The sequence below is a fragment of the Marmota monax genome, unplaced genomic scaffold (genome assembly GCF_021218885.2).
Source record: "Marmota monax isolate L192 unplaced genomic scaffold, Marmota_monax_Labrador192_F-V1.1 WCK01_AAM20220418_F8-fsc00001, whole genome shotgun sequence".
In the NCBI taxonomy this organism is placed as follows: Eukaryota; Metazoa; Chordata; class Mammalia; order Rodentia; family Sciuridae; genus Marmota; species Marmota monax.
In genome coordinates this window covers 4,322,434-4,349,828 of record NW_026693777.1, presented here as the reverse complement: position 1 = coordinate 4,349,828, position 27,395 = coordinate 4,322,434, and the positions used below count along the sequence as shown (strand labels likewise).

The 27,395-nt window shown below is 33.6% G+C and overlaps 1 protein-coding gene and 1 pseudogene across 19 annotated transcripts in view; both read right to left on the bottom strand.

Annotated features, from left to right (window-relative positions):
* Window positions 1-7,365: 7,365 nt before the first annotated feature.
* The window catches only part of Mia2 (MIA SH3 domain ER export factor 2), a 103,463-nt gene continuing 83,433 nt past the window's right edge, over window positions 7,366-27,395 (bottom strand). For 18 of the 19 annotated variants that reach the window (XM_046460911.2, XM_046460910.2, XM_046460909.1 and 15 more), the window contains 5 exons: window positions 14,616-14,738; window positions 11,385-11,443; window positions 10,039-10,267; window positions 8,568-8,759; window positions 7,366-7,639 (listed from right to left, as the gene is read on the bottom strand). In XM_046460911.2, the coding sequence (XP_046316867.1) occupies window positions 8,593-8,759; window positions 10,039-10,267; window positions 11,385-11,443; window positions 14,616-14,738 (578 nt within the window). In that variant the 3' untranslated portion in view covers window positions 7,366-7,639; window positions 8,568-8,592. Of the gene's footprint in view, window positions 7,640-8,430; window positions 8,760-10,038; window positions 10,268-11,384; window positions 11,444-14,615; window positions 14,739-27,395 lie in introns of those variants that run through there. The other variant, XM_058584503.1, reaches the window with a different exon arrangement.
* On the bottom strand, window positions 14,745-27,392 carry LOC131424810 (large ribosomal subunit protein eL21-like; annotated as a pseudogene).

The window sequence follows — 27,395 nt, the reverse complement described above, 5'->3', positions numbered from 1 at the left end:
AGTTCTCCTAAAATTAGGTGGCAATACAACAGTCAATAAACAACCGTGGTGGGCAACAGTGAGAGCAAAACATGGTCTGAGACAAGATCATTCCCTTTGATAAGATCTCTTTTACTGGAATAATGGCAAAAGATTATTAAAATCTAAGCAGGAAAGTTTTCACTCACTCTGAGCTTAATCTCCTTAATTAAAAGGGATTAAAATAAAATGGTCTGACCCATAGAGGAGGAAACCATGCCAGAGGATATTCAGCTCAGAAAAAGCACTGTGAGGATCAACTTAGAAAGGAAGGGCATAGTTTTCAGTGATTTCATGAAGGCATTCTTTTTTTATTCCCCCACATGTATCACAAAGTTTTCTAAATTAAAATTTTAAGTGATTTCTACATTTAGTTGATATAAGCTGTGCAAATTTTCAAAGCTTCTCTATGTTCACTCCTTAGGTAATTGCATCATCCACTCTCATAGATACCTTTATGCTGATGACCCAGATTTATTTCCCTAACCCTAATGTGCCCCCTCCAAAAGTTCCAGATGCAAACAAACTTTCTTGGCATCTCCACTTGGGTGACTAAATAGGCATCTCCAACTCAACATGACAAACAGAATTCTTGATTTTCATTATCTGAAATTTATTAGTTTCTCCCATTTTTATAAATGGTATTATTCCCCCAAATGTTCAAATCAAAACTTGAATCATCCTTGATCCATGTTTCTCTCACCTTCTACATTCACTCCATCAGGAAGTCCAACAAATACATCCCAAAGCCACCCACTCTCTCTCTCTTTCCCATCTCTTCTGGCCACCATTATATGAGTTAAACTATGTCTTAGTCTCTCTTTTTTTTTTTTTTTTTGCTTTCATTCTTTTCTCTCCCTTCAGTTCATTCTCCACAAACAAATAAAAGTGGTTTTCAGATTATATATCGTCAGGTCATGTAAAAATTTTCCACTGGCTACCCGTTCACTTAGAATGAAATCCTGACTCTCTGACATGGCCCTTTCAAGGCTGGCCTGGCCTCACACATCTCTCTACCTAAAATAAATAAATCTCTCTCTCTCTCTCTCTCTCTCTCTCTCTCTCTCTCTCTCTCTCTCTCTCTCTCCCTCTCTCCCTCTCTCTCTCTCTCACACACACACACACATATGCTCATTATACTACACCATGCTGTCTGTCTTTCTTCTCCTCAAGGTAAAAGTCTACTCCTTTTCATCCAGAGCTATACTTGCACTGGTCTCCTTTTTGTGAATGTTCTCTTCCATATTCATATTTTTTTTCATTTTTAACAAATCAGTTCAAAATTCAACTTCTAAAAGTGGCTTTTCTTGACTACCCACTATTATTACCCGTTTAAATTTTCTTTTATGTTTTGTTAAAGTCTGTTTGCCCACTATTAATGGAAGGTAAGCTCCCACGGGAGCAAAACTTGTCTGTTTGGTTCACAATTATTGCCTGGACACTTAGAACAATACCTAACACACTACAGACTCCCAATATACATTTGTTGAATGAACAGCATATTTGGCTTAGCATTAATATTACTGCATGTAGAAAACATTCTGAAGAGAGAAATCAGATGAGTATTTAACAGGATGTGGAAAAGGATGAGAAAACAGACTGAAAGGCTTGAAATTCATGACAAAGCAACAAAATAAAACATAAACTGAACTCTTTAAGAAGTAGTACTGGATGAAGAAGGAAAAAAAACATGAGACTGTTTGGATAGATGTCAATGAATACTGTAGATGGGCATGCCGTACCTTATCAAGAGTTTTATATATTGACCAAAGTCAAGTCCCACTGTCTTATGAAACAATTGTTTCTTAGTAAGGCAATAAATGATAAGCAGATAGGCTTGGTTCTACTCCATGACCCTTTTCTTTTTAATTTGCACTATTTTTTTAAAATTAGTTGTTGATGGACCTTTATTTTATTTATTTGTATGTGGTGCTGAGAATCAAACCCAGTACCTTATGAATGCTAGGCAAGCGTGCTACCATTGAGCCACAACCTCATAATTTGCACCATCTGTTGAAGAATTTTGCCAGGATTCATAAAAGAAATAAATAAAACAAAAGTTCTCTCTTGTAAAACAAAAAACTTTGGCCACAGCAAATATATAGAATGGTGTTCAAGTCTTAAGATAGTCCAATTTTTATCTCATTATTGCTTCTAATTAAAAATTACAAAGAAATTTTTAATAATAAGTCAGGAAACAATTTTGTTACTAAACATCTCTTTGAAAAATTAAATTTTCTTCCTCAATTCTTAGTTCACCTTTGTTTTAAAATGCTATATTCTCGTTATGTTCAGTGAAATAATTAAATCTAAAATTAGCCATTCTTCTGTTTTCATGAGTTACTTATTAGTTATTAAAGCTAATGATGAATTAATTTTTAAAATGATAGAGCTCTCCAATTTCTTTTCCCGCCCCCTTGGTGCTGAGTACTGAACTCAGCTTCACACATGCTAGACAGCACTCTAGCTAGACTCCAAGCTAGACCCCCCACCAACCCTCTAATTTAACTTATATTTGAAATGTTTATTCATTCACACACACACAGTGTTAGGAATCAAGACTAGGGCCTCATTCATGCTAGGCAAGCACTCTACCACTGAGCTACATCCTCACTCTGAAATATTTTTTAAAACAGTCAACTCAAAGCAATCTATTAGAATTTATCATATTAGACATTTAATTTCAATACTCAAAGTATTGAAATCAGCTTGTGTAATCCCTGGCTTTACAGATAAATTTAAATTCACTTAATTTTTACTATTCCTTCCCGTTTTTTGCTTTAAAAAAAAATCCATTTAATTAAAATAACAACATGCCACAAATTATTTAAAATGCCTACCAATAACTATTAGCTTTTCTTCTAAGATTTATAATTTCATGATCTTATGAAAAAAATGAAATTTAGTCATGTAATTTTTTTTCAGTGAAGCAATAACAAAATATTAATTGTTTAGGTTGGTTTTTTTTAACTTTTCAACTCTTAACTGTTCCACAATCTTAACAATGCTCTCCTTTTAGTTTCTTTAGAAACTAAACTGAACTTAACATGGCAAAAACTCTATCCAACGAATAAAATGAATAAAGTATGAACTAATGATGGCACCATTTTCAGTAATACTACACACTATATGTATGTGAAATACCACTACAGACAACAAATGCAAAGTGTTAAGATTTAGCTAGTCAACTAATTACAACCAAAATGTTAGTCTTCTTCCATAAACAAAAAGCAATTCAGAAAACAGAAGGCTCCTAAGTTTTAATTGAGAGAAATGTTTCTCCCCTATTAATAAACCCATGACAAGAAAACATTTATTTCCTGATTATACATTTTCTTTACCTCATACCAAACCAAGTCTGTTCCTTAGTTCTCCAAAGTCTGACAGCCAGACACAGAAATGAAAAATGAAGTGAATTCAGTTCATACTGGAAGTTTTAAAGTAAATTCTCTAAAACAATTTTGGTTTTAAAAATCAAATTAAAAATACCTGCTTCTGAGATAATTCTGAGATATAAATATATCAAAATAGATTCTACTGTCATATATAACTAAAATGAACAAACAGAAATTTAAAAAAAAATAAGCCTGCTTCCTAAGGCTATATCTAAAAGGAGAATAAAAATACCTGCCTTAACTCATTCTTAGAATTGTTTTAAAAAGTACAGAGTATTAGATGCAAAAACAAGTTTCTCCTTCTAACATCCAAATAATTAGTTTGGTAATAATCGCAAAGGTCCATCCTCCCATCCTCTCAGACTCTGTCAAACAGCTTCCCAGTTTTTCCATGTGAACACACCCTATCACAGTCTAGCTGTTGTGCTTCAGCACTCACACCAAAACCACGTTCTTCCCAGGAGCTGCTCCAAGCCAAGGACAGAACACACCAGGGAAGCTAGAGAGAAACCATTCGTACTGTGAGGAACTGTGCTAACAGGCAATCTTTGCTTCACTATACTCTGACACTGTTCCTATCCAACTTTCCTTCCTTCCCTCCCTCTTCCCATTCACAGATGTCACATCTGAATCATAGTCTTCTTTCCCCATAATTCTTTAAATTCTCCGGTTAATCTTTCATGGTGTTTCTTCCTCAGTCTCCATTCAATGTCCAATTCCATCTTGGAAGCTGCTTATCAGAGAACCTAAACTAACAAACTGAATAAAAAAGTCTCACAAATAGATGCACCACACTGTGAATTTCAGAACATCTAAGATAAAGGAAAACAATCTTTTAAGTTTTTATATGGAAAAATATTGAGTTATCAACAAAAGAAAGAGGATAAAATTCTCATCAGACTTCTCATCAGCAACAATGGACACTAAAATTAAACATAATGGTATTAATCAACTGATATAAAAAGTACAAAAATGTCTGACCTATTGGAATTCTATATCCAAATAAACTAACACCAAAAATTTACAAATTTGATATTCCATATATCCTTTCTTAAAAAATTGACTTGAAAGTGAATTTCAACAAAATAAGACACTGAAAAACAAACAAAAAATCCAATAGGACAGATGGTCTAGGATCCAGATGGAACAGGAGAGCAATCCCAAAAAATCTGTAAAAGAGCAGATTCTCTTCATGGGCCTAGAAAGAAAACAGTCTGTTTTGCAGCAGGAGGACAAAGGCTCTCTCCAGAACAAAAGTCCTTAAAAAAAATTACACACACACACACACACACACACACAAGTTCAAAAGAAAAGATGTGAAAAGAAGTTTTTAAAACTTGGGATATGATGTCATATATAACTAAAAAGAACAAATAAATAATTTTTAAAAATTGGGATATGATAAAGAAGTGAGTACTGGCCCCAAGGCCAATTTGTCCAAGGATAAAGCAAACTAAAATTATCATTATTTTACACTATTATTGGTGAATGAGTGAAGAAAGAGAGAGTTAAGAAAAAATTACTGATTTGACCTTGAGGATCCAAAGCATTCTCTTCTGAGTAACCCAGAAATTATGTCACTGGAACTTATAAACAAAAGTTTGTACAAAAGTACAAACTTAATACATAATTTGGTATAATAGTGAATAATATTTAAATGATTATATCAACACAAGTGCTATTTAATGATTTCCAAATTTTAGATCAACTATGGAACAATTACAGAAGGGCTATACTTGCATGCATAATATAGTTATTAGCAAACTTGAAAATATAAATGTATAGCTAACAGAAAGTAGTATATTGGCCAGGGTAGAAGAAGAAGGAAAGTAGAACTAAGGGCAGGGATATTAACAGAGATTGTTACCAAAATCACAGTCTTCCATCTCAAGGAACCAAGCCACAAATTGATAAATCAAGTTAGTAAAAGAGGAATTAGAGATATAAGCATATTTTCCAAAATTCTAGAACATCAGAATTAAGTATTGGGAAATTTTTACAATCTTAAATTGTTTAAACCCAAATAAACAAGAGAGACTATTTAGGACATAGAGCTGAGGATAAAAAGTATATGGGGGAAACTTACTATCATAAGATACATTCTATTACTTGATTTGTTTCAAATATTTATATTACTTTAATAAAAAATTTCAAAACTAAATGTTATTTATTGTATAAGTCCAAGTACGTTAAGTTACTCAGCCCACAGCAAGCCTTCCTGACTTCTACTACATTCTTATTCCATACTCTCCCTGCCTCCCCAATGATTTTGCTTCTTCAATTTGTTCCAATTCTCTATTGTTTGATTTGCCTCCTTCTCCATCCTTTCCTTTTACCTTAAGCCATGACAGGCCTCCCTATTCTAGCACAAACAAAAAATTCAATTGATTGGAATGTTCAAAATAATGTCTTTCCTATTTCTCTTTTACTTTTCATTCCATCTTTAAAAAACAGTCTATTTCCTCTGAAGTCTGGCTTTTTTGTTATAGCAGACCACAGGTTGCTGTAACAAAATACTATGAACTGGGTAAACTTATGAACTGCAGAAATTTATTTCTTACAGTTCTGGAGGCTAATATGTCCAAGGTGATAAAGACGCTAATGAAATTGGTTTCCAGAGATGGTTAGCTTTCTAACTCACAAATAATGCCTTCTTGCCACATCTTTACATGGTAGGAGGGGTTAAGCTCCCTGTGCTAATCAAAATACCTGACAAGAACAACTTAGAGAACAAGTTTATTTAGGGTTCATGATTTCCGGAGTTTGGTCCATGGTCAGCCAACTCCATTGTTCTAGGCCCAAGGTGAGAAAGAACATCATGATGGAGGAGGAAAGCTGCTCAGTTTATGGCCGCCAGGAAACAGAGAGAGGGAAAGAGAGACCAGGGTGGGGAACACATAAGAAATTACAGACAAAATATCCCAAAGTGTACACCCCCAGTGATCTACTTCCTTCAGCAAGACCCCATCTGTCCACAGTTACTACCCAGCAATCCATTACTTTGATCAGTTTATGGCTCTCATAATCTAAATATTCACCTCTGACCATTGCTGTGTTGGATATCATGTTTCTAACACATAAGCTTTTTGGAGGATACTTCATATCCAATCTATAACACTCCCATGGGCCTTTTTAAATAAAGGCACAAATCCCATTTCTGAGGGTTCCACCCTAATGACTAAATTCTATCCCAAGACTAACTCTTAATACTCAGACAGAGAGCACCATAACTCATGACTTGACAGACATTAAAAGACAATAAGTTTATTCCTATGCTCTCCTACCTTAATTCATAGATTGTTAGCTATTAAATGCTTTTATGTGCCTTGCCCACCTCCCTAAGAACAGCCTTATCAGCTTCAAAGACCTGGTGTATCTCTGGGCCAGGATGCTCTTGCCATGACTCTTCAAGGACAAACAACATAAAAGATAAAAATTGAGGAGCCATCAAAACAGGACATTCCTAGGGTCCTTGTTATTTGCCATGATTTATATTCTCTTCTATTTCCCACTTATGTGTTCTCTTAACAGCTATAGCAATTCATCACAAGACAGAGATGTTTACACAGAATGTGGCACTGATATAAAAAAACTTACATCTGACTTCAGGACAACTAACTGACCATGCCTTCCTCAGAGTTACAGTATACTCAGAGAAAAAGAAAAACACACCTGTGAAATGTACCTAAAGCTAATTAATATTTTTAAACCTTAGCCTTATGCAAACAGCCCTTTCACCAGAATAAAACTGGCTCTCTCCCTTTACTGGGGAAACCAGCCTGACACTCTCCAGTCAGTGCTGTATCTCCCTTCTCTTAGGAAAAGGACTAATAAAAGCCTTTCCTGTCTGTTTTCTCACTTGACTTGTTTTACCTCACTGAGTCAACATTCTGGTGTGTGGCACCTAATACCTTGGGAGTTAGAATTTCAACATGAATTTTGAAGGGACACATTTAGACCACAGCAAACAAACTTTAATGTAATCATGTTTCTACAGTTCTCATTTCACTTAATATTTTACGCAAAGCATTTATTTTACCCAAGATTTACCCAATCTTTCTTTCTACCCTTTTTCTCTAAGGTGGGGATGGTAATGGAAGAAGAAAAGAAATACTTCACAAGACCAGGGTTCCAAATAACGTCTGGGAAATGCTAGCATGAAGTGTTCCAATTATAAAAGCATCACTGCTGTGGTTCAAGAATATTTAATCTTCTGTCTTTTGCCACTGAAAAAAAAAAGCCAAGTAAATAACTAAAAACAACCAATTGCTTATAAGTGTTATGATACTTATTAGTTGGGCTTCATTATCTTTCCTTTCATAATCATTTGGTTGCACAAGACTAATAATAGGACACAAGCCTGAAACTCTCTAAAGATACTGAGTCCAAAGCTCAAAATGACACATTGCTTCAATATGTGTCAAATTATCCTGTATCAAATCTAACATTCCCCACAGAAAATAGTAAAGATCTTAAGAATTAAAATGAATAGTAAAAAAAACCAACCCATAGATGAAAACCAGTGAATCAACTAAGATGATCAAAAGTTCACCATTAGACAGTGTCCTGATTTTCTTTACACTAGAAACAATTTTGACTTTTTAAAATATATTTAAAGTATTAAAAGTATGCTATTGCTTTGGGTCATTTATGTCCGTTTGTAAGATAATCAAATCAGAAAGGCCCACATCATAGTTATTGGTACAAGGAAAAAAAACTAATTTATGGAGCCATATTTATGGAAAAACTAGCTGATTTTTATTATTATCAATGCCAAACAATGCTTTAAATCAATTAAAATTATTTCATTAAGCATAAAGTTACTTTCACATTTGCTACAATCATAGTAAATATATTTCTTGGCATAAAGACAGTCTTTTGGGGGGGTTTAAAATATCCCAAGTGCAAGATTATGTATATAAAACTCCCATTATTGTTTATGTAATAGTGGATTAATCAAATTAAAATAGTTATACTATCTAGAATAAAATAAAATGGAAATAATTTACTCATAAGATTCATATTTAAATCATCTTTATTTACAAAATACTATCCTGAGAATTATAATTTCATTAAGCTTCAATTTGAGCAAAAGTATAATCACTTAAGTAACAGCAGTTACTTAAACTAAAAATAAGAGATAAGTCAAATTACTTTTGAAGAGAGATCAAAAATATTGTCAGGTTTCTTGTTGTGGTTCTGGATGTTCAGTAGCAGGCTCATTTGAAGGCGGAATCAACCCTGAAGGGAACTCACTTCTACTTTCAGAATGTGGGGGTGAGGGGAAATATCCAGCTCTTGGGGGAAGATAATGAGGAAAACCCCTCGGTGAATAAGCATTTCTCACTGTTTAAAGAGATTGGTAAAAGACATGTTTAATTTAAACTGTAACTATAGCCCTATTAAATTGATAACTTCCAACACCTATTCTTATATTCAAACTGTGACAACAGAATAAGTATTTGATCTATTTTACATTGAGAAAAATACACTTTCTTCAATTATATATGATTAATGATAATATTATTAATTTTAGACACAATTTATCCTAACATTTTTTTAAAAAAGAGAAAAGAATTATTTCAAAATATGCAAAACTGACTTAAAAACATTAATAGTTTCCTAGACTTAAAATTCAGATTAGTGTTTCTGACTTGATACTATACTAAAACATTTCCAGTTAAACCAACAACTGTCTTAAAATTCCTCAAAATTTATTTTAATTCATCTTAACTAAAAATAGAGAATAGAAGAATGACTACATCAGAAAACTAATGTGCTTTTGTCTATTATTTGGTAATCATAACTTATTCTGCAGTAACCTATAGTTCTGAATGGTAAAGTATGACTATTAAAGCAAAGAATTAAGGCAGGGAGTTGTGGCTCAGCGGTAGAGCATTTGCCTAGCATACATGAGTTACTGGGTTCGATCCTCAGCACCACATAAAAATAAAATAAAAGTGTCCACCTATAACTAAAAAAAAAAAAATTAAAAAAGCAATGAATTCTTTTTTTCATATATAAGACCATGAAAAAATTTCAATAAATCAACAAATAGGCCAAACATGATAAATGCATCTTAGGTGTTAAGTAAGTAGGGTCATATGAGACTACTACTTATGAAAAAAACTTTTTAAAATACTTTAACCACTAATTTCAATTCTGAAATATAATTACTTTAACTGTTGAAATATTTTCTAACAAATAATATACAGATAACTTTAGTCTTAATATAAGACCTGCAAAAAGTCAATGACTTTCTGGACTACTCAAATTCAGAAATAGTTCCACATCATTAAGACAAATCAAGCTTAATCACTTCAGTCACTTCAACCAGTAATTAATACCCTTGCCCTGTTAGTCATTTTTCAGCTATGCTTCAAAATATTTCAAGCCTAGATTAATCCAGATCTCTGGCTCTATTTTGCCTATACCTGAAGCCTTATTATAGTCAACTGATGGCTGGCTGCCTTTTCATTTGGAAAAGTAATGGCACACTTCACTAAACATTAAAAAAAAATTATTATTCCACTGTACTATTTACTACCAGAACAGAAAAATTACCATCTGATTTACTATGCAAAGCACATATTAAGTTTAAAAAAATAAAAAACCAAAAACCTACTTGGGAATGGAGGGGGTGGTGGGCCAGGTAGAAAATAATCTCTAGATGCTCCATACATGTTTCCTGGAGGTGGAGGAGGTGGAGGAAAAGAAGGTCCTCTTCTCATGAAGTGACTCCTTGGGTCCACTGGAAACAATGGACCTCGGATTGGAGGAAGAGGTGAAAAACCAAAGCGAGAGCCAGTTGCTTGGTTTTCAGCAGGCAGAGATGAATCAGGCACATTTGAATTCTGAAACAAATTGACAAGTTACAGTCACTAAAAACAACAACAAAACTTGCAATCGCTTTCCTGAAAATCTTAGGCTTGAAAGAAAGCACATAGGCTCATGTACAGAAAGCATCTATGACAGTCTTAGAAAGCTACAGAGCAAGATTCAGTTTTCCACTTAAACCAACAGCTAAATTTTAGCTACTATAAGTATTTTATTAACTTAACAGAAAACAACTTCAATCAATAAAGTATATTCTGGTTAAAGATAAAACAGATATAATCCAAGAATATCAAAATTACAATCTTTTATCAAGCAGATATTAAAACACAAGAAAGAACAAGATGCATATATTTTCAAAGTATCCAAAACCAATATTGTAATTGTAGTAAATAAAAGTGTACTGTCATGGTTTAGATGTGGTATCCCCCAAAAACTCACGTGTGAGACAATGCAAAAAGTTTCAGAGGAGAAATAATCAGCCATAGCATTAATCTAATCAGCAAATTAATTCCTGATGGGATTAACTGGGTGGTGGCTGGAGGCAGGTAGGGTGTGGCTGAAGGAAGTGGTTCATTAGGGGTGTGACTATGGGGTATATATTTTGTATTTGGAGAGTGGAGTCTCTCTCTCTCTCTCTCTCTCTCTCTCTCTCTCTCTCTCTCTCTCTCTGCTTTCTGATCATGATGCAAGCTGCTTCCCTCCACCACACTCTCCCCCACCATGATGTCCTGCCTCACCTTGAGCCCCAATGAATGGAGCCAGCCTTCTGTGGGCTAAGACCTCTGAAACTGTGAGCCCTCACAGTTTTCTACAGTTTTTCCTTTTCTACAGTTGTTCTGGTCTGGTCTTTTAGTAACAGCAGTGAAAAAGCTGACTAAAACATGTACTTTATGACACTCAGGTTAAAATCAAAGAGGGAAATCTAATCTTGTAGTCAACTAGTAAACTAACTCAAATCTCTGGCCTGCAAGTTGTACTTTATCTCCACAGGTTACAATTCAGAAAATAAGAAGCTTTAATGCTATATAGAAAGTTTATTTGTTAAGAGAGAAGCAGCTTTATATTCTATTCCAGTAAGCAAAGAGATTAGAAGGCTCTTGAAAACATGAATAAAATTCCAGTTTCAATACTTACATCAAGATCATCTTTGGTATCATTTGTACTGGATTCCATTTCTAAAGACATAGGCCCATCTGGAAATAAAAATTAAACCATGAAAAATACATGATTTATCACTACATACCTAGATTATTTCCAGATCACAAAGGACATTGACATTTTCTCATTACCCTTGTTGGCAAAGAAACCAGTTTGACACCAGCATTTTGTATTCAGGCACCAAGTACAGCCTGACAGCCATGAAAACTTTGGCAGAAAGAATTCTGCAACAGTCTATGGCAAGTGATTTCTCCAGCTGATTCCTAAGCAACCCTACAGCAGCAGCATCATAAGGAGACATATGGGAAGTAGCACCCTTCTCTTCTCTCCTTCTCTCTCTCCCTTTTCTTCCTTCCTCAAGTGATATAGTTTAGCCATTTGAAGTTAGCCCCTGTTTTTAAATGAATGTTCCTGGACTTTATCATCAAAAGCAGTTCAGTCCCCAAGGAATAAATGCTACCTTCTCTCTGGCCACATCTACCTATTTTCTCTAAGCTTTCTCATTTAGTCACTCATTTAGTCATTTAGTCCTTGGATGTCTCTAAGGCTTCCAGTCCTCTCATCTAGTCTTCTCTCTTCCCTTCTTTCCCTAATTGAGTAGACTTCAAAGTCAATCACTTCAGCCAGAAGCATAGTCATTTTTCAGCTGTGCTTCAAAACATTTCAAGCTTAGATTAATCCAGATCTCTGTCTCTACTCCTGTACTTTGCCTATACCTGAGACACCTAGTACTGCCAGGAGTGGGGGGGGGGGGGGGACAAGTTATGTGGTCTGGCACCACTCTATCATACTTCCAGCAGCATACTGCCTTGACCTTCCATGTCTTCTTAGCCAGCTTTCTCCTTAGCAATTCAAATCTCCATTCTCTTCAAAATTGAATGGTACACTCCTTTAATGTTTGTGATAAACATAAACATGCTGCAGCTATATTTTTATGATCTTTGCTCCTACTATCATGGAAAAGGATCCTTCTAGACAATCTATGATCCAGAGTCCAAAATCCCTCTCCCTCCAGCTTCCTCAGGGATCTTCCCCTCTCTGTGGGCTCCTTCCTGTCTTTCTGCTAGGTTCTGATCTCTCCTATTTAAGACTGAGAAAGAAAAAGAGAATCCTTTTGTAGCTCCCTCTCTTCTTCACAATGAAGAACTATTCTGAAAAAAAAAAAAAAAGAACTATTCTGTACATATTGTTCTAAATTTCTCCCCTTTTGCTCTCATTTTACTGAAATTCATTTGCAACAACTACTGATCCACTGAAATTATTTTCCCCAACATCTGAAAATCTATTTATGTACTAAATTAAAATAGACGTGATTAGTCCTCATTTTACGTTACACTAGTTCCTCTCTTATCTAACATTTCACTTTCTGTGGTTAGTTATTCACTGTAAACTATGGTATAAAAATATTAAATGCAAAATTTCAGAAAAAAAGCAATTCATTTTTAGATTATCTACCTTTGAGTACATGAATACCATGTACTCAAAAAGAAGTACCATTCCACTCTTCCTATCTAGGATATAAATCATTACTTTGTTCAGTGAATCCGCTCTCTATATACTGCTGGTACACATGTATCAGCAGAGCATATGTATCAAGCTATGACTTGTATTACCTTTTTCATTTTTTGCTCATGCTCAAGTTTTTCAAGTTCCCTGAAAAGCAGCTTAAATGATACCCCCTTAATAGAGTTTTTCTGCTCTTTCAACTAGATGGGAGTTCTACTTTTCACTAAACAAAGCATACTATCTCTACTGGGACTTACTATTCTGACCTGTACTAATAAATAAACATATATATTTATTTTTCTCCCTACTGAATTATTAAAATCTTATAGGCAAAGAATGTATCTTACTATATACTGCATTTTATGCAAGGTATCTCCTAAATAGTAGGCACTTAAAAATAAATAATCTGGTAAATCATTTATTGTCCAATTAGGGAAAAAATGAAAATAGTAAATAAAAAATAAATAAATAAATAAAATAAAAAACTTTAAACAGCATTAGCTAAGAAATTAATGTTAATCATGCATATACATATTGAACATGAATTACTGGGGGAAAACAACCTCAAAAGCCAAACAGAAAAAATTATCTTAATTATAACCAATAACAAAAATATAGACTCTAGATTTGCTTCTTTGCTCACTATTCAAAAAAATACAAATTTTCTGAAACAAATACTTCAATGGATAATGTCCCCCAAAATATATACATATTATACATACATTGTGTGTGTGTGTGTGTGTGTGTGTATTAGAGGATATAATAGAGGTTCTTTTCCTTTGGTAATTTATTCTCTTATCAATAAATTAATTTTAATACTCCACTTCTTAAAAATTGTTTTGCTTTGTTAATGTTATACATTTTTTAAAATGCTTTTGGGGGGGTTGTAGATGGGTACAATACCTTTTATTTATTTATTTTTATGTGGTGCTGAGGATCAAACCCAGTGTGATCAAACCAAGTGTGATCAAACTCACACTTGCTAGGCAAGCGCTCTACCATTGAGTTACAACCCTAGACCCTGTGTTATACTCTTGATTGCTACACTAGATGCATATACTTTCTAACTTCAGTGGATGGTTGTGAGGTAGTTTAAGTAAAAGGATACCTGACTAATAGTAGATTGCTCAGTAATTGTTAGTTAAATCTACTTATGAAATGTTGTAGCAAGGTAACTGATTAAATCATTAATAGAATATGTACCCAAATTGTTTTTCTGGTGGACTTTCTCATATACATTCACATTTGCCTAATTTCTCTACTTACTAAACAGGATATATGTAAGTGGACAGGAAAATTTTTAAATTTTTTTTTTTAAGTCATAGCTGGACACAACATCTTTGTTTTATTTATTTATTTATTTATTTTTATGTGGTACTGAAGATCAAACCCAGCACCTCGCACATGCTAGGCGAGCACTCTACTGTTGAGCCCCTGGAAAATTTTTAAAATAGCCATGGAATAAAGTTTACCATCAAAGGTACATAGAAGAAACCCATTACCATAGTGCTCAAACCAATCGCCACAAAATATTTAGATGCCATGTCTGTGTAGAATATAAAAAGAAACATAAAACCAGGAAGTTTCAGGAAAGAGATTTCAGTCTTAAGAGCTAACAGACATACATTTACATTATTCTTTCATTCAGCTTCCAGTTCTTTAGTGTGTCACTATTATTTAAACACACAAAGTATTTCTTACCCACTTTACCCAAAGAAGGCATATTAAAACTTCTGAGTTCTGCTGGTCCAGATAATCTACCAGAATTAGAATAATATCTATCTTGCCTTTGTGGAGGAAGAGGTGGATCAGAATATGGTTGACCTACAAAACAGATTTTTAAAATATCTTCATTAATATAAACATAAAATCTAACTTACTTTATTTTAAAAAACTTAGAAATTTCTCCTGCTTCCAAAAATCTCTGACCCATATTATTGGTAGACAATATTAATCTTAGAAAAATTGCATACTATAAGCAATAACTTTGCTTTTTATATTAAATACAAGTGTAATTTGCTACCTTGGATTTTGAAAGTTTCAATTATTATGTATAAAAATGTGAGTTAAATCTATTTGAGTATAAAATGAACAATTTATCTTGATAGAATGTATGAAAACAGAACTCAGTTAAAAATACATTTATACATAAATTCATTTAACTTCTATTATTACTATTATGGTAGATTAAGATGAATAAACAAACATATCAACAAAGACAGAAGATAGCTAGCTACTAGCATAGGGAGAAAAGAACAAGAAAATATAAGCATAGCAAGAAACTTGTTTTATAGTGAAACAAGTAACAATATGACACCACAGCAGAAACAGCATCAGTTGGAAATCATCAGTAGTCAAATTTTTACTAAATTCAACATTGTAAAACTCAGCATCCAACTCAAACTAAAGGGAAAGATCTCTAACTCAATAAATGAACAGAGGTTCTCACTGCTAAGATTAAAGACATCTGGATAGACTCAAATTTAGACCCAGACTTTACCTAGGTTTATCTATACAGCCACCATCCTTTGTTCCTGGGGGTCATTTATGATGACAAAATGGTAATTCCTGAGTCCTTATGGAACTCAACTTTCTTGAAAAAATAGTCTATCTCATTCTTGAGAGGTGTTGGCAATCTTTGCCAGGTATGTATATGTCCAAGTCCAAATACATGGAGAAGGTCAAAGAGGGTGAATTGTGTGACTCTCTCCGATCCTATTAGAGATATGAACAAATATCCTCAAATTGCTTTCCACGATGGTTCCAGGCAGTGGTTCAGAATGTGAACTCCGTACAATCATTATTAGATAGGTCAATCCTTGTCTGACTCAGTCACATGGGACTTACTGAAACATTCCCCCCACACAAAGCCAAGGAAACCACCTAGCATCAACCAGAGTCAATGGAGAGAATTGAATTTAATGAGCTCCCAAGGGTTAGAGGATGTGATGGAAGACAGAAAGATCCAGATAGCCTTGAAGGCTCACTTACACTCCTTTTTAGAATCTTAGCAAAGAGCTATCTCAGTGGAGCCCAACTAGCCCTGTGAAAGTAAAGGCCAGCACTAAATACAGATCTAAACTGAGTTTTCCCTTTCTACTTCAAATACAGGATTAATTAAATGTCGGATTTGTACAAGAGGATGAAATAGGGAAACCTAAAAACCTCTCAACTCTTTCTTAATCAGGTCTCAAGATAATGTATCAATATTTTGCTTCTAAAATGCATGTCAAAAAATAAGCAAACTCCAAAATTTTTGAAATTTTGTTACAAATTTACTATATTATAAATCATATGCCCATGTTTCCCTCCACTGGCAAAAATAATCTGTTCCTTAAATCTACCACAGCCTGTATGTGCTAGATACTAGCAATATAGTGTTGTCTCAATACAGTCTGTGCCCTTCTAATCTAATGATAGAAATTAGTAAATATAATGAGACTAATGTCTTAATATAAGGGATACAAATTCATTCATACACACACACACACACACACACACACACACAGGCCTAATGCTGATTAGAGAAATCAGAAATGGTGTTAAAGAAGGAATAAAACTTCCCTAAAAGGAAAGTAAAGAATGAACAAGTAAACAAGGGTATACTGGTCAAACACACCTATTCACACACACACACACACACACACACACACACACACACACATACACACATAAGATAAAGCAAGGTGGAAGGCATACAATAAATGAAAGACTGAAATGTAGAAAATAAGGATATGAATGGTTCATTCTTTTCATTTTGCTTTCATACCTTTGTTTTCTAAGACTTTATAAGAGAAGATATGATTAAAGAACAGGAAAAGAAAAAGGATCAGAGAGAATAATGAATGAGGAGCAGGAATGATTATAGAGGCATGATGAAGCAATTTCTCAACCAAGAATTATACTGGAGAAATAACTATCTCATATACGTCATACATAGCTACTCTTGACAAGTGGAGCAATCTACTAAAAATGAAAATATGAATATGCTTTACCCAGCAATTCCATTTCCTGGATAAATGCACAGAACAAGTGTACAAAAAGTGCTAACTGCAGCATTGTTACCAACACTGAATCCCTGGAAACACTCTATAAATACTCATCAACAAGGATTGGTTAACTATATTGTAGATAATTTATATATACTGTGCTGATACTAAATAACTGTACTGCTATTAAAATGAAAAATTGTACTTATATTAAAATATAAGCTTTATATTAACATGTACATAATTCAAGAACATAATGTTGATAAGGAAAGTTGACAAAATAGTTTTTTTTATTATATATAGATTGAAAGTTTATACATGAGCAGTTGCCTTTAAAGGAAGGACAGTAATGTGCCCAGGAAAGAAAATGGAATAGACCGCAACCCACTTATGTCTTACACATTTATGCTTTTTATGATTTTTTTGTTTTACTTCCATATTTAAACACACACATACATATTTGAAGCAAATATTAATATGTAAATCCTGGGAAGTGATAAACAGGACTGTGCTACAATATCTCACTCTGAGAACTTTGTTAAGTTACCTAATCTCTCTGAGCTTTTGTTTCTTCATCAGAGTTAGAATGATCAATAAAAAGCACTTAACATGGTATCTGGCACAAAATAAGCACCCAAAAGTAACTGTGATGATAAATTGAGTTCATTGTTATGAGTGATATACAAGAATATCCTGTAATCATAATACATTTCACTGATGTTTGAGTTCCTCCACTTTCCCAAATGACTACCATATATCTTTTTCTCTCTCCAAATCACTGACAGTCCTTTCCTTTCCCATTCCCCTAATCTGATGATCTAGCCATGTCAAGAAAACTAAAGCAAGTGGACACCTCCACTTCCCCTCTACATTTGTTCTCACTTGCTTGGTCTTCCTTCCTTTCACAGTGGTTAAATGATCCACTTTCTATTTGTTTCTACAATTACCATCTGGATCCCATGCTTCTTGCTTACTACTCAAGGGTTTCACTTTTCCATCGATACCCTCTCCCATACAAAACATCCATTTCCTCTATCCTGGAATATTCCTAGTAACAGATAAACATGTACTAATATTATTATCTTTAAAAAACAAAACACCTTTTGCTCCAGCTATCATCTCATCTCTCTCCTTCATTCGAAGTAAAATTTTTCAGAAAGTAGTCTACATTTGTCCCCACATCCTAATCTCTCATCAACCCACTCTTCAGGAACAATGACAAATGAATCACAGTTTAATGCTACACACACATATATAGATATATGTGTGTGTGTGTGTGTGTGTGTGTGTGTGTATATATATATATATATATATATACACACACATACATATATATCAATCTGTAACTTATCAACAAAATATTAAGCATTAAAATTCATAGAGGATCACTGTATAAGAAGATATGTGATTAAGAGACATAAACTCCTTTAAAAAAATAGTAGCCTCAAAATTTGTGAACAACTTTAAAATAAACATCCTCTGAGAGAATAAAAGCATAGATTAAGCAAAAATTTTAGAACAGCTCATTAGGTTAATGAAGACTTCATAATCTCATCAAGGGGATGAGATTTAACATAAACTTTAATTCCACCAAATGAATCCTATCTGAAAGAAATGTTCACAATGCAGAACAACGATCTGCGAAAAAGCCAATAAAGTAAAAATCTATGTTCCTACTTCCAGAGCTGTACAAGGTACCCTGGTCTGCCTTTGTTTCTCAACATAAGCAGTAAAAGAATCCTCATCAATTAGGCTGTATATGTCTCTTTTTTTAATATTTATTTTTTAGTTTTAGGTGGACACAATATCTTTATTTTTGTAATTTTTATGTGGTGCTGAGGATTGAACCTAGGCAAACGCTCCACCTGAGCCACAACCCCAGCCCCAGTACATGTCTCTTTTTTGTTTACCTCTTCAAGACAAAAAAAAAAAAAAAAACACGTTTTTAAGCATGCTAGCAAGAAGACCAGACTTAACTTATGATTATATCACCAAAGTATAGTGGCTTAGTCTCTTTTCTACCTCTTACATAAAATATATAACCTAAATCAGTAAACAAGAAGCACTGACAAAAGTAACAGAAACCACATACCCACTTCCTTCTTCTCAACAATTAAAACTAAGACTGTGAAAGTTCAAAAAAGTATAGAGTGGGAATGTGACATAATTCCCTTTAGTTAATGTCTCTACTTTAGGTAGCATAAGATTTGCAAAGGATTAAGATTCTTATTCTTCTCTATTACTACTCCCTCTTGGGAAGGGAAAAACCAGACCAGTTAGAAAAATATACGATGGGATCTAAAAAGTGTATTTTTAAACATAATTATATAGTAAGTGAAAATACATTTTAAGAGTATTATCCCTCTGGTAGATTACATTCCTGAGCTCTATTCTTCATTTCTCCCTGCAGCCTTATTCTGAAGAGGGAGAATATATTTCCTGTCCATTTGATTCTAAATTGTGATATGACCTGCTTTGGTCAATAGAATGTTAGCTGGTATGGCTCAGAGAGATGCTTTTTTTTTTTTAATTTAAGAAAATCATTTTTATAGTACATAGGGCTTTTGTTTTTGCTTTTCTGTTTGTGTTTTGTTTTGTTTTGTTTTACATTTATCATGCCATGAATGCAGAGGGAATAGGTCCCAGCAGCTTAGGATCCTTTCCATTTTTTCTCATAAAATGTGCACCTCTGCATGGAACAGGCTGGTGCTTCAGATGAACCCAGGTATCTTTATTCTCAGCTTCCTTCTTTTTCTGATCATTCTTCTTCACATGTTTCAGGAAGCTGTCTCAGCTCTTAGAGTGCTTAATAGGATCAATATGCACATCAGTTCTCTTGGCAAGAATCTTCCCCTTAACTTGCTTATTCACAGTGCCAACGGCATCCTGGGTAACACTGTAGACTCTCTCAGTTTTGCCCCGTTAACATTTGTGGGGAATTTCTTTTTGAACAGTACCCATTCCCTTCATGTCGACAGAATCACACTTATGACAGATTAACATATATGTGGCCAAAGGAACAACTCCATGCTTTCTAAAAAGCCTAGAGAACATATATCAGGTTCCTCTCCTCTTTCCCTTTGTATTAGTCATTTTGGTCAATTACTTGAAGATGGTGGTTCCAGCCGAAAGCAGAGAGAAGCTTTAAAAAGCACTTGCTTGATTCTTCTTTTCTGCTCCTGTCCTCAGTCAATACAAGGATGAGAGACTCACAAAATATAATTGAATCTCTGAAGCCAAGACCAGCTCACTCCAGCCAAAAGTCAGACAACACATGTTAGCTAAGATCAGAAGAACCAAAAGAACTCAACATTGGCTGATTTTTGTTTTAAGGCATTGAGTTTCTGGATAGTTTGTTATGCAACATTACTATAGCAGTAGATATCTGATAAAATCCCATTTTCATTCCTTAAATGTAAAAATACATATGAACATATATGCATAATTATATATATAAAGATATATGTATATATATATAAAGATTTGAAGGAAAATACATCTATCTCTGGGTAAGTGGCATTACAAATGCTGTATAATGTTGTTTTGCTTTTCTCTATTTTGTTTTTGTTACTAAGAAAACCAATAAACCAAATAGTATTGACTTAAAAGATTAATTCTATTTCCTTATAATGAAAGACTACCAATTAGACCACTCTTCTTTTTAAGAACTAGATATACTAGACAAAACATGCTTTTTAAAATCTTTTAAAAATATCAAGGACTAACAAAGCAGGGAAGTATTATAAGAATGAGATCTGAAAGAATAAGAAAACTCAAGAGAGACCAGCCCAGCATTTGAGGCTACTTTTCAAGGAGGCATCTGCCAATTCCAACAGAAATTACTGACTTTAAGTTTATGGCCTGCAAAGGCAGGAACAGGGATGCTGGTAAATTCATTAGCTATAATCCCAAAGGTTATCTCATAGAAGGATAAATCAGAAAAAAAAAACATTCCTCAACTCTGAAGGATCACAATCTCTAATTGTGATCCTGAATTATTAGTACCTCTTGCTTCCAGGCTGACGCAAACAAAAATCCTCCCTGGAAAATATTAATTAAAAAAAAAAAAAAAACGGTTAAGTACCAAGAAAATGGGGGTGTAGAAATGATTAGAGAGAAATAGAACATATATAGCAAAATAGGTTTAGGCTCAAATATCTATCAGAATAAATTAAAATTAAAACTAACAATATGAAGTTTATAAGAAATACAGCTTAAATAAAAGGATATAAGAAGGTTAAAAGAGAAAGATATACCACACAAACAAAAGGAAACTGGTACAGTCATATATAGTTAATAGGTTAATAAAATATGTAATCAAAGATATAAACAATGTGAGGCACAAATAATAAATTTCATCAAACACACACAAACATACACATACACTTCTGTAGCCAACCTAGAAAGAATACATATTATTCCTAAATATGTATGGAATACTTACCAAATAAAGCAAGTTTCAACAAATTTCAAAGGACTTAAATTATAGATTTATGTACTTAAACTAAACTGGAAGTAAACTAGATAATAATACAAAAAGATACCCGAAAAATTACACTTTTGGAAATTAATGAATGCAGCCCCTCCAGCAAAGGAAAATAACATAAGCATTCATCCATATACACATACATACATACTTGTAATAAAATATGTAAAGATTTGGAAAGAAAAAATAAAACTATAATTACTCAAGACAATATCATTTTATATGTAGAAAAAGCAAAAGTAGATTAAGTTACTAGATATAAGAATAATATATAAAATCAATTATTATTTTATGTACCAATTAAAAGAGAAAATAAAAATTTTAAAGATACAATTGTAATTACATAAAAAATATGAGATGACTAGAGATAAAGCTAACAAAATATGTACCAAATCTTCACATAGAAAATTACAAAGCACTAGGGGAAAATAAGGACCTAAATTGATAACAGATGATTAATTCTACATTCACCAGTTTCAATTCCAGTGAGTTTTTAAGAAATTGGCCTGTAGATGCTAAAATTTTTAGGGAATTGAAACCTAAAAATAGTCAAAACAATCCTGAAGAAGAACAAAAAGGTAAGACTCGTTTACCAATACCAACATTCATTCAAAGCTTTAGAAATTAAGCCCAGCGCCCTGTTGTCCAATAGCTGTAATCCCACGTATGAGGGAGACAGGAAGGAGGACAGGAAGCCCAACGCTAAAGTGAACAATTTATCTCAAGTTTGAGGCCACCCTGCCTCAAAAAAAAAAAGGGGGGGGGGGCTGGAAATGTAGCTCAAGGTAAAGCACTACTGGGTTCAATTGAAAGACAGAAAAAAAAAAAAGAAGAAGAAAAAGAAGAAGAAGAAAGAGAGAGAAGGAGGGTAGAAGGAAATAAATTAAGATGTGTGTTACTGGTAATACATAAAAGGCCAACAGAACTTAATAGAAAGCCAGAAACTCACTGACATATATACACTTAATTTCTGACAAAGATGACACTAAAGAACAGTGGAGAAAGGAGTGTTTTTTAATTAACAATGTTAATCAATTTGACATTCATATGAAGCAAAATGAAGTTTGAACCAAAAATGGTGGCACACACCTATAATCTCAGCAACTCAGGAGGCTGAAGCAGGAGGATCACAAGTTCAAAGGCAGCTTCAGCAACTTAACAAGACCCTGTCTCAAAATTTAAAAAAGTTAAAAGGGCTGGGAATGTGGCTCAGTAGTTTAAGTGATCCTAGGTTCAATCCCCAGTACAAAAAAAAAAAATGAATTTTGATTCCTTTTAGATACTGTTCACACAAAATTTATTCCAGGTAGATTAGAGATCTACAAATATTTGTTACATACCACAGGATATTATCTTCATAACCTGGAAAGTAAAGAAAGATTTCTTTCTTTTTTTTTTTCCTTTATGTTACTGGGAATTGAACCCAGAAGCGCTTTACCACTGAGCTACACCCCAGCCCTTTTTATGTTGGAGTGAAACAGGATCTCACTAAATTGCCAACGCTGGCTTCAAAACTGCAATTCTTCTGCCTCAGCCTCCCAAGTAGCTGAGATTACCATACCCATCAGGAAAAATTTCTTAAGGAAAGTAACCATATTGAGAAGTGATCAGTAAACTGAACCATATTAATACCAATACTCTATTCATCAAAAAACCAATAAGAAAGTAAAAAAGCAAACCAGGGTTGTCCAAGACATCTGTCATATATAAAAACTGGGAATGAAAAGAGTTCATTTCCAGAAAATAGAAAAAACAGAAAAGTCAAATGTGTATGCAACTCAAAAAGGTACAAAACAGCAATGGATGTGTAATTTGTCATTAGAGCGCTTGCCTACCATGTGTGAGGTCCTGGGTTCAATCTCCAGTACCTCAAAAAAAAAAAAAAGTACATAACAACAACAACAAAAAACTCCATGTCCAATAAATTTATTAAAAAGGAATGCAATCTAATTGGGAAATGCAAATTTAAATCATAATACTATTACTACTCAAGAGAAGCTAAAATTCAAAAGTCACTGTTGGCAGGAGTATAAGCTGATGATACACCAGTCCTTAGGAATACTATCTTGTATAATGTCCTAAAGGTTAACCAATAAGCATTATCCTGTGATCCAGCAAATGTTATCCTAGATCTACACTGAAATAAATGCATGCACCAAAATACACACATGAGAATGTTTCATTCATAATAATCCTAAACTGGAAATAACCTAATTGTCCTTTTTTTTTTTTTTTTTTGGTGCCAGGGATTGAACCCAAGGGTGCTTAATCTCTCTGAGCCACATCCCCAATCCTTTATTTTTATTTAGAGACAGGGTTCTCACTTAAGTTGCTTAAGGCTTCATCAAATTGATGAGGGTGGCTATGAACTTTCGATCCTCTTGCCTGAGTCTCCTGAGCTGCTGGGATTATAGGTGTGCTCCACCATGCATGGAAAATGCCAATCAAATAATAAATAAATTGGTACAATTCACTTAGAAAATATTATACACCAAGGAAAATAAACAAATTAGAAGAATATGCAATAATATGAATGAGTCTCAAAAAGATAATCTCATATCAAAGAAGTTAGACAGAAAAGAAAATATACCATACAATTCCATTGATATGTTCAAAAAACAGACCCAAGCTAATTACAGTGTTAGAAGTGAAAATAATGGTTATTTTTGGGCAGGGTAATATTTGGAAGGAAGTAGTTAATTGACAAAAGATGACTTCTATAGAACTCATAATGTATTGTTTTTTCATTTTGGGTGCTGGTTACAAAAATATGTCCACTTTATAAATAATTTACTGACTTGTATTTTTATATTTCCTTATATGACTATTAAGTAATGTATTATTTTACTTTATGAATAAGATTGAAAAGAATCTCTAAATTAGTCATATTATACTATAAAACAAGATAATATGCAGCAAAGAATATCAAAATCTCCTCCTTAAAAGCATGCAAGGCACTGGGTTCAATCCTCAGCACCACATAAAATAAGTAAATAAATAAAGGTATCGTGTCCATCCACAACTAAAAAAAAAATTTTTTTAAAAAAGGTTCATACACAAAAGTATTCATTTTAGAGCTGTGCTAGCCAATAAAGTAGCTACTAGTCATTTAACACATGTGGTTTTTAAATTTTAATTTTCATTAATTAACATTAATTAGTGCAGGTTGCACTAGGAACATTTTAAGTGCTCACTAGCCATAAGTGTCTAGTGACTACTGTACTGGATGACACAGATAACCTTCCATCTGGCTGGAAATGTAGTTTGGTGGTAAAGCACTAGCCAAGCATGTACCAGGCCCTGGGTTCTCCAGCAACACACACACACAAAAGAAAACTTTCTATCACTGTCAAAAGTTCTAATAGAGAGCTTTTATAGAAAAATAAGTATATTAATATTATATTCATTTTATTGTACTAACTCATTATTCACTTACATAACCATATCTTATTTTTAAAAATATTTTTCTTTTACTCTCTAACCCAATATCTTGACATAAAAATGTTCAGTGGGAATTCATTTATTTATGTTATCTAGGATAACATAATATATATAATTCATATTAAATTCATATACATATACATATAAATTGTAATTGGACACAATACCTTCATTTTATTCATTTTTTACATGTTACTAAGGATTCAACCCAACGCCTCACACGTGCTAGGCGAGTGCTCTACCGCTGAGCCACAACCCCAGCTCCACTGGGAATTCTTATAAAAATAAAACTATAACACATAGATCCTGACACTTTATTTAGGACTTAAAACACAGTTAATATTTAAATCCTTCCACATGGGAAAGCTAATAACTCATTGTGTGCTGTGTGTGTGTGTGTGTGTGTGTGTGTGTGTGTATGTTTTACTGGTGATTCAATCCAGGGTTTTTTGTATTCTAGGTAAACACTCTACCACTGAGCTATACTCCCAACTCTTTTTACTTTTTATTTTGGGACAGGTTTCACTAAGTTGCCCAGAAATGGCCTTGAACTTATGATCTTCCTGACTTACCTTTCCAAGTAGCCAGGATTACAGGCATGTGCCACTATCCCAACCCCATTGTATCTTTCTATATAAAACAATAATTTTCAAACTAACTTCTAACAACCAGAGCTGTAGTTAGAAAATAGTCATCTAGAAGATAGTGACATTACCTACTTAATAAATGACAGTACCTCAATTTTATTTTAAAAATCAAAGACAAATGAGCCAACACATACAAATTGAAATTTTGGTGTTGGTGGTGGGGGCGGTTACCAGGGATTAAACGCAAGGGCACTCAACCACTGAGCCACAGCCCCAGTCCTCTTTTATTTGGATACAGGTCTTACAGAGTTGCTTAGTACCTTGCTGTTGCTGAGGCTGGCTTTAAACTCATGATCCTCCTGCCTCAGGCTCCCAAGCAGCTGAGAATACAAGCATGAACCATTGCACCCAGCCAAACTGAAAATTTTTATGAAAATCATTCTTTTGTTTGGTACTGGGGATGGAACCCAGGGGTGCTTGACCACTGAGCCACATTCCCAGCCCTTTTTAAATATTTTATTTAAAGACAGAGCCTTCTTAAGTTGCTGAGGCTGGCTTTCAACCTGCAATTCTCCTGCCTCAGCATCCTGAGCAGCTGGGATTACAGGATCCACCTGAAAATCATTCTCATGAAGTTAACCTTAGCAAAGAAAACATATAAACAATTTAAACTATTTTCTCACCAGTCCACTTTAATCTTATATAATACTCTCTCTAAATATGAAAATACATGTTTTTCTTATGGACTGAAGCACTGATCAAGTCACCCTAGTAAATTTTTATTCTAGTTTAGTATTTATAATGGACTGGTTATTTCCAGTCATAAGTGTTAAAATTTTAATTGAGTACTAGATGTTATGTGAATAATACTGACTTATTCATATTATTTACTAAAAATATTTTTCTGCTAAAACTGTAAATAACATTTCAAATTAAATTCATTATACAAAAAATAAACTGAAAAGTGATGTGAGTACTAGTTAGTTACCTAGGCACTCCACTTATAAAAAGTAATCAAGTCATATGCCTAAGAATACTTGGCTTTCCTATGGCATATTATATCCAATAAGGTGTTTTTTTTTTCTTTTTAATTTTAAAATACAGATTCAGAGAAAGCTGCAATAACATGTTCTGGATATCCTTTATCCAGTTTCTTCCAATTTTTGTATCCTTCATAAATATAGGGCAATATAAGAGGAAACTAACCTTGGTACTATGCATGTATATATTTTATGCCATTAGTCACATGTAAATTGGTGAAATTACCACCACATTTGAGCTGTAGAACTATTTGTCTACATGTATGTTTATGTCTATTCATGTGTTTGTATATTTTCTACATGGTACTGACTGAAAACAGGCACTTACAAAATAAGGTGAATGGCATAACTGCACAGAAGTGACAGAAGAATTTGAATACCTATGTTTATAAACATATTATTTTTTTTAAATCTAAAAGATATATAACTAAATACTGAGAACATGATGAGATAAGGAGAATTTTTCACTTTTCTAATTATACATCTCTGCATTGTTTAGATTTTCTAAAATAATGCATTACTTTTCTTGGTATCAGGGATTAAACCCAGGGGCACTTAACCACTAAGCCATATCCCTAGCCCCTTTTTAAATTTTGAAGTAGGGTCTCACTAAGTTGTTGAGGCTGGCCACAAACTTGCAATCCTCCTTCCTCAGCCTCTTGAGTTGCTGAGATTACAGGAATGTGTCACTATGTGTGGCTAGAATGCATTGCATTTTTATAAGCAACAAAAACAATAAAGACCTTCCATTTGGGGGGCAAAGCAGCTTTCTGTAACGTAAACAATAATCTCCTACTATTCTGTTTAGAAATTTTTTTTTTCCTAAAACATATCATGGTTTTTCCTAAAACAGAAAACACACAGTCCTCTCTTTATTCCTACTGGCTCCACCACATACTAGCTGCCTTTCAAACATAATAATAACCTTTGTTTTTACA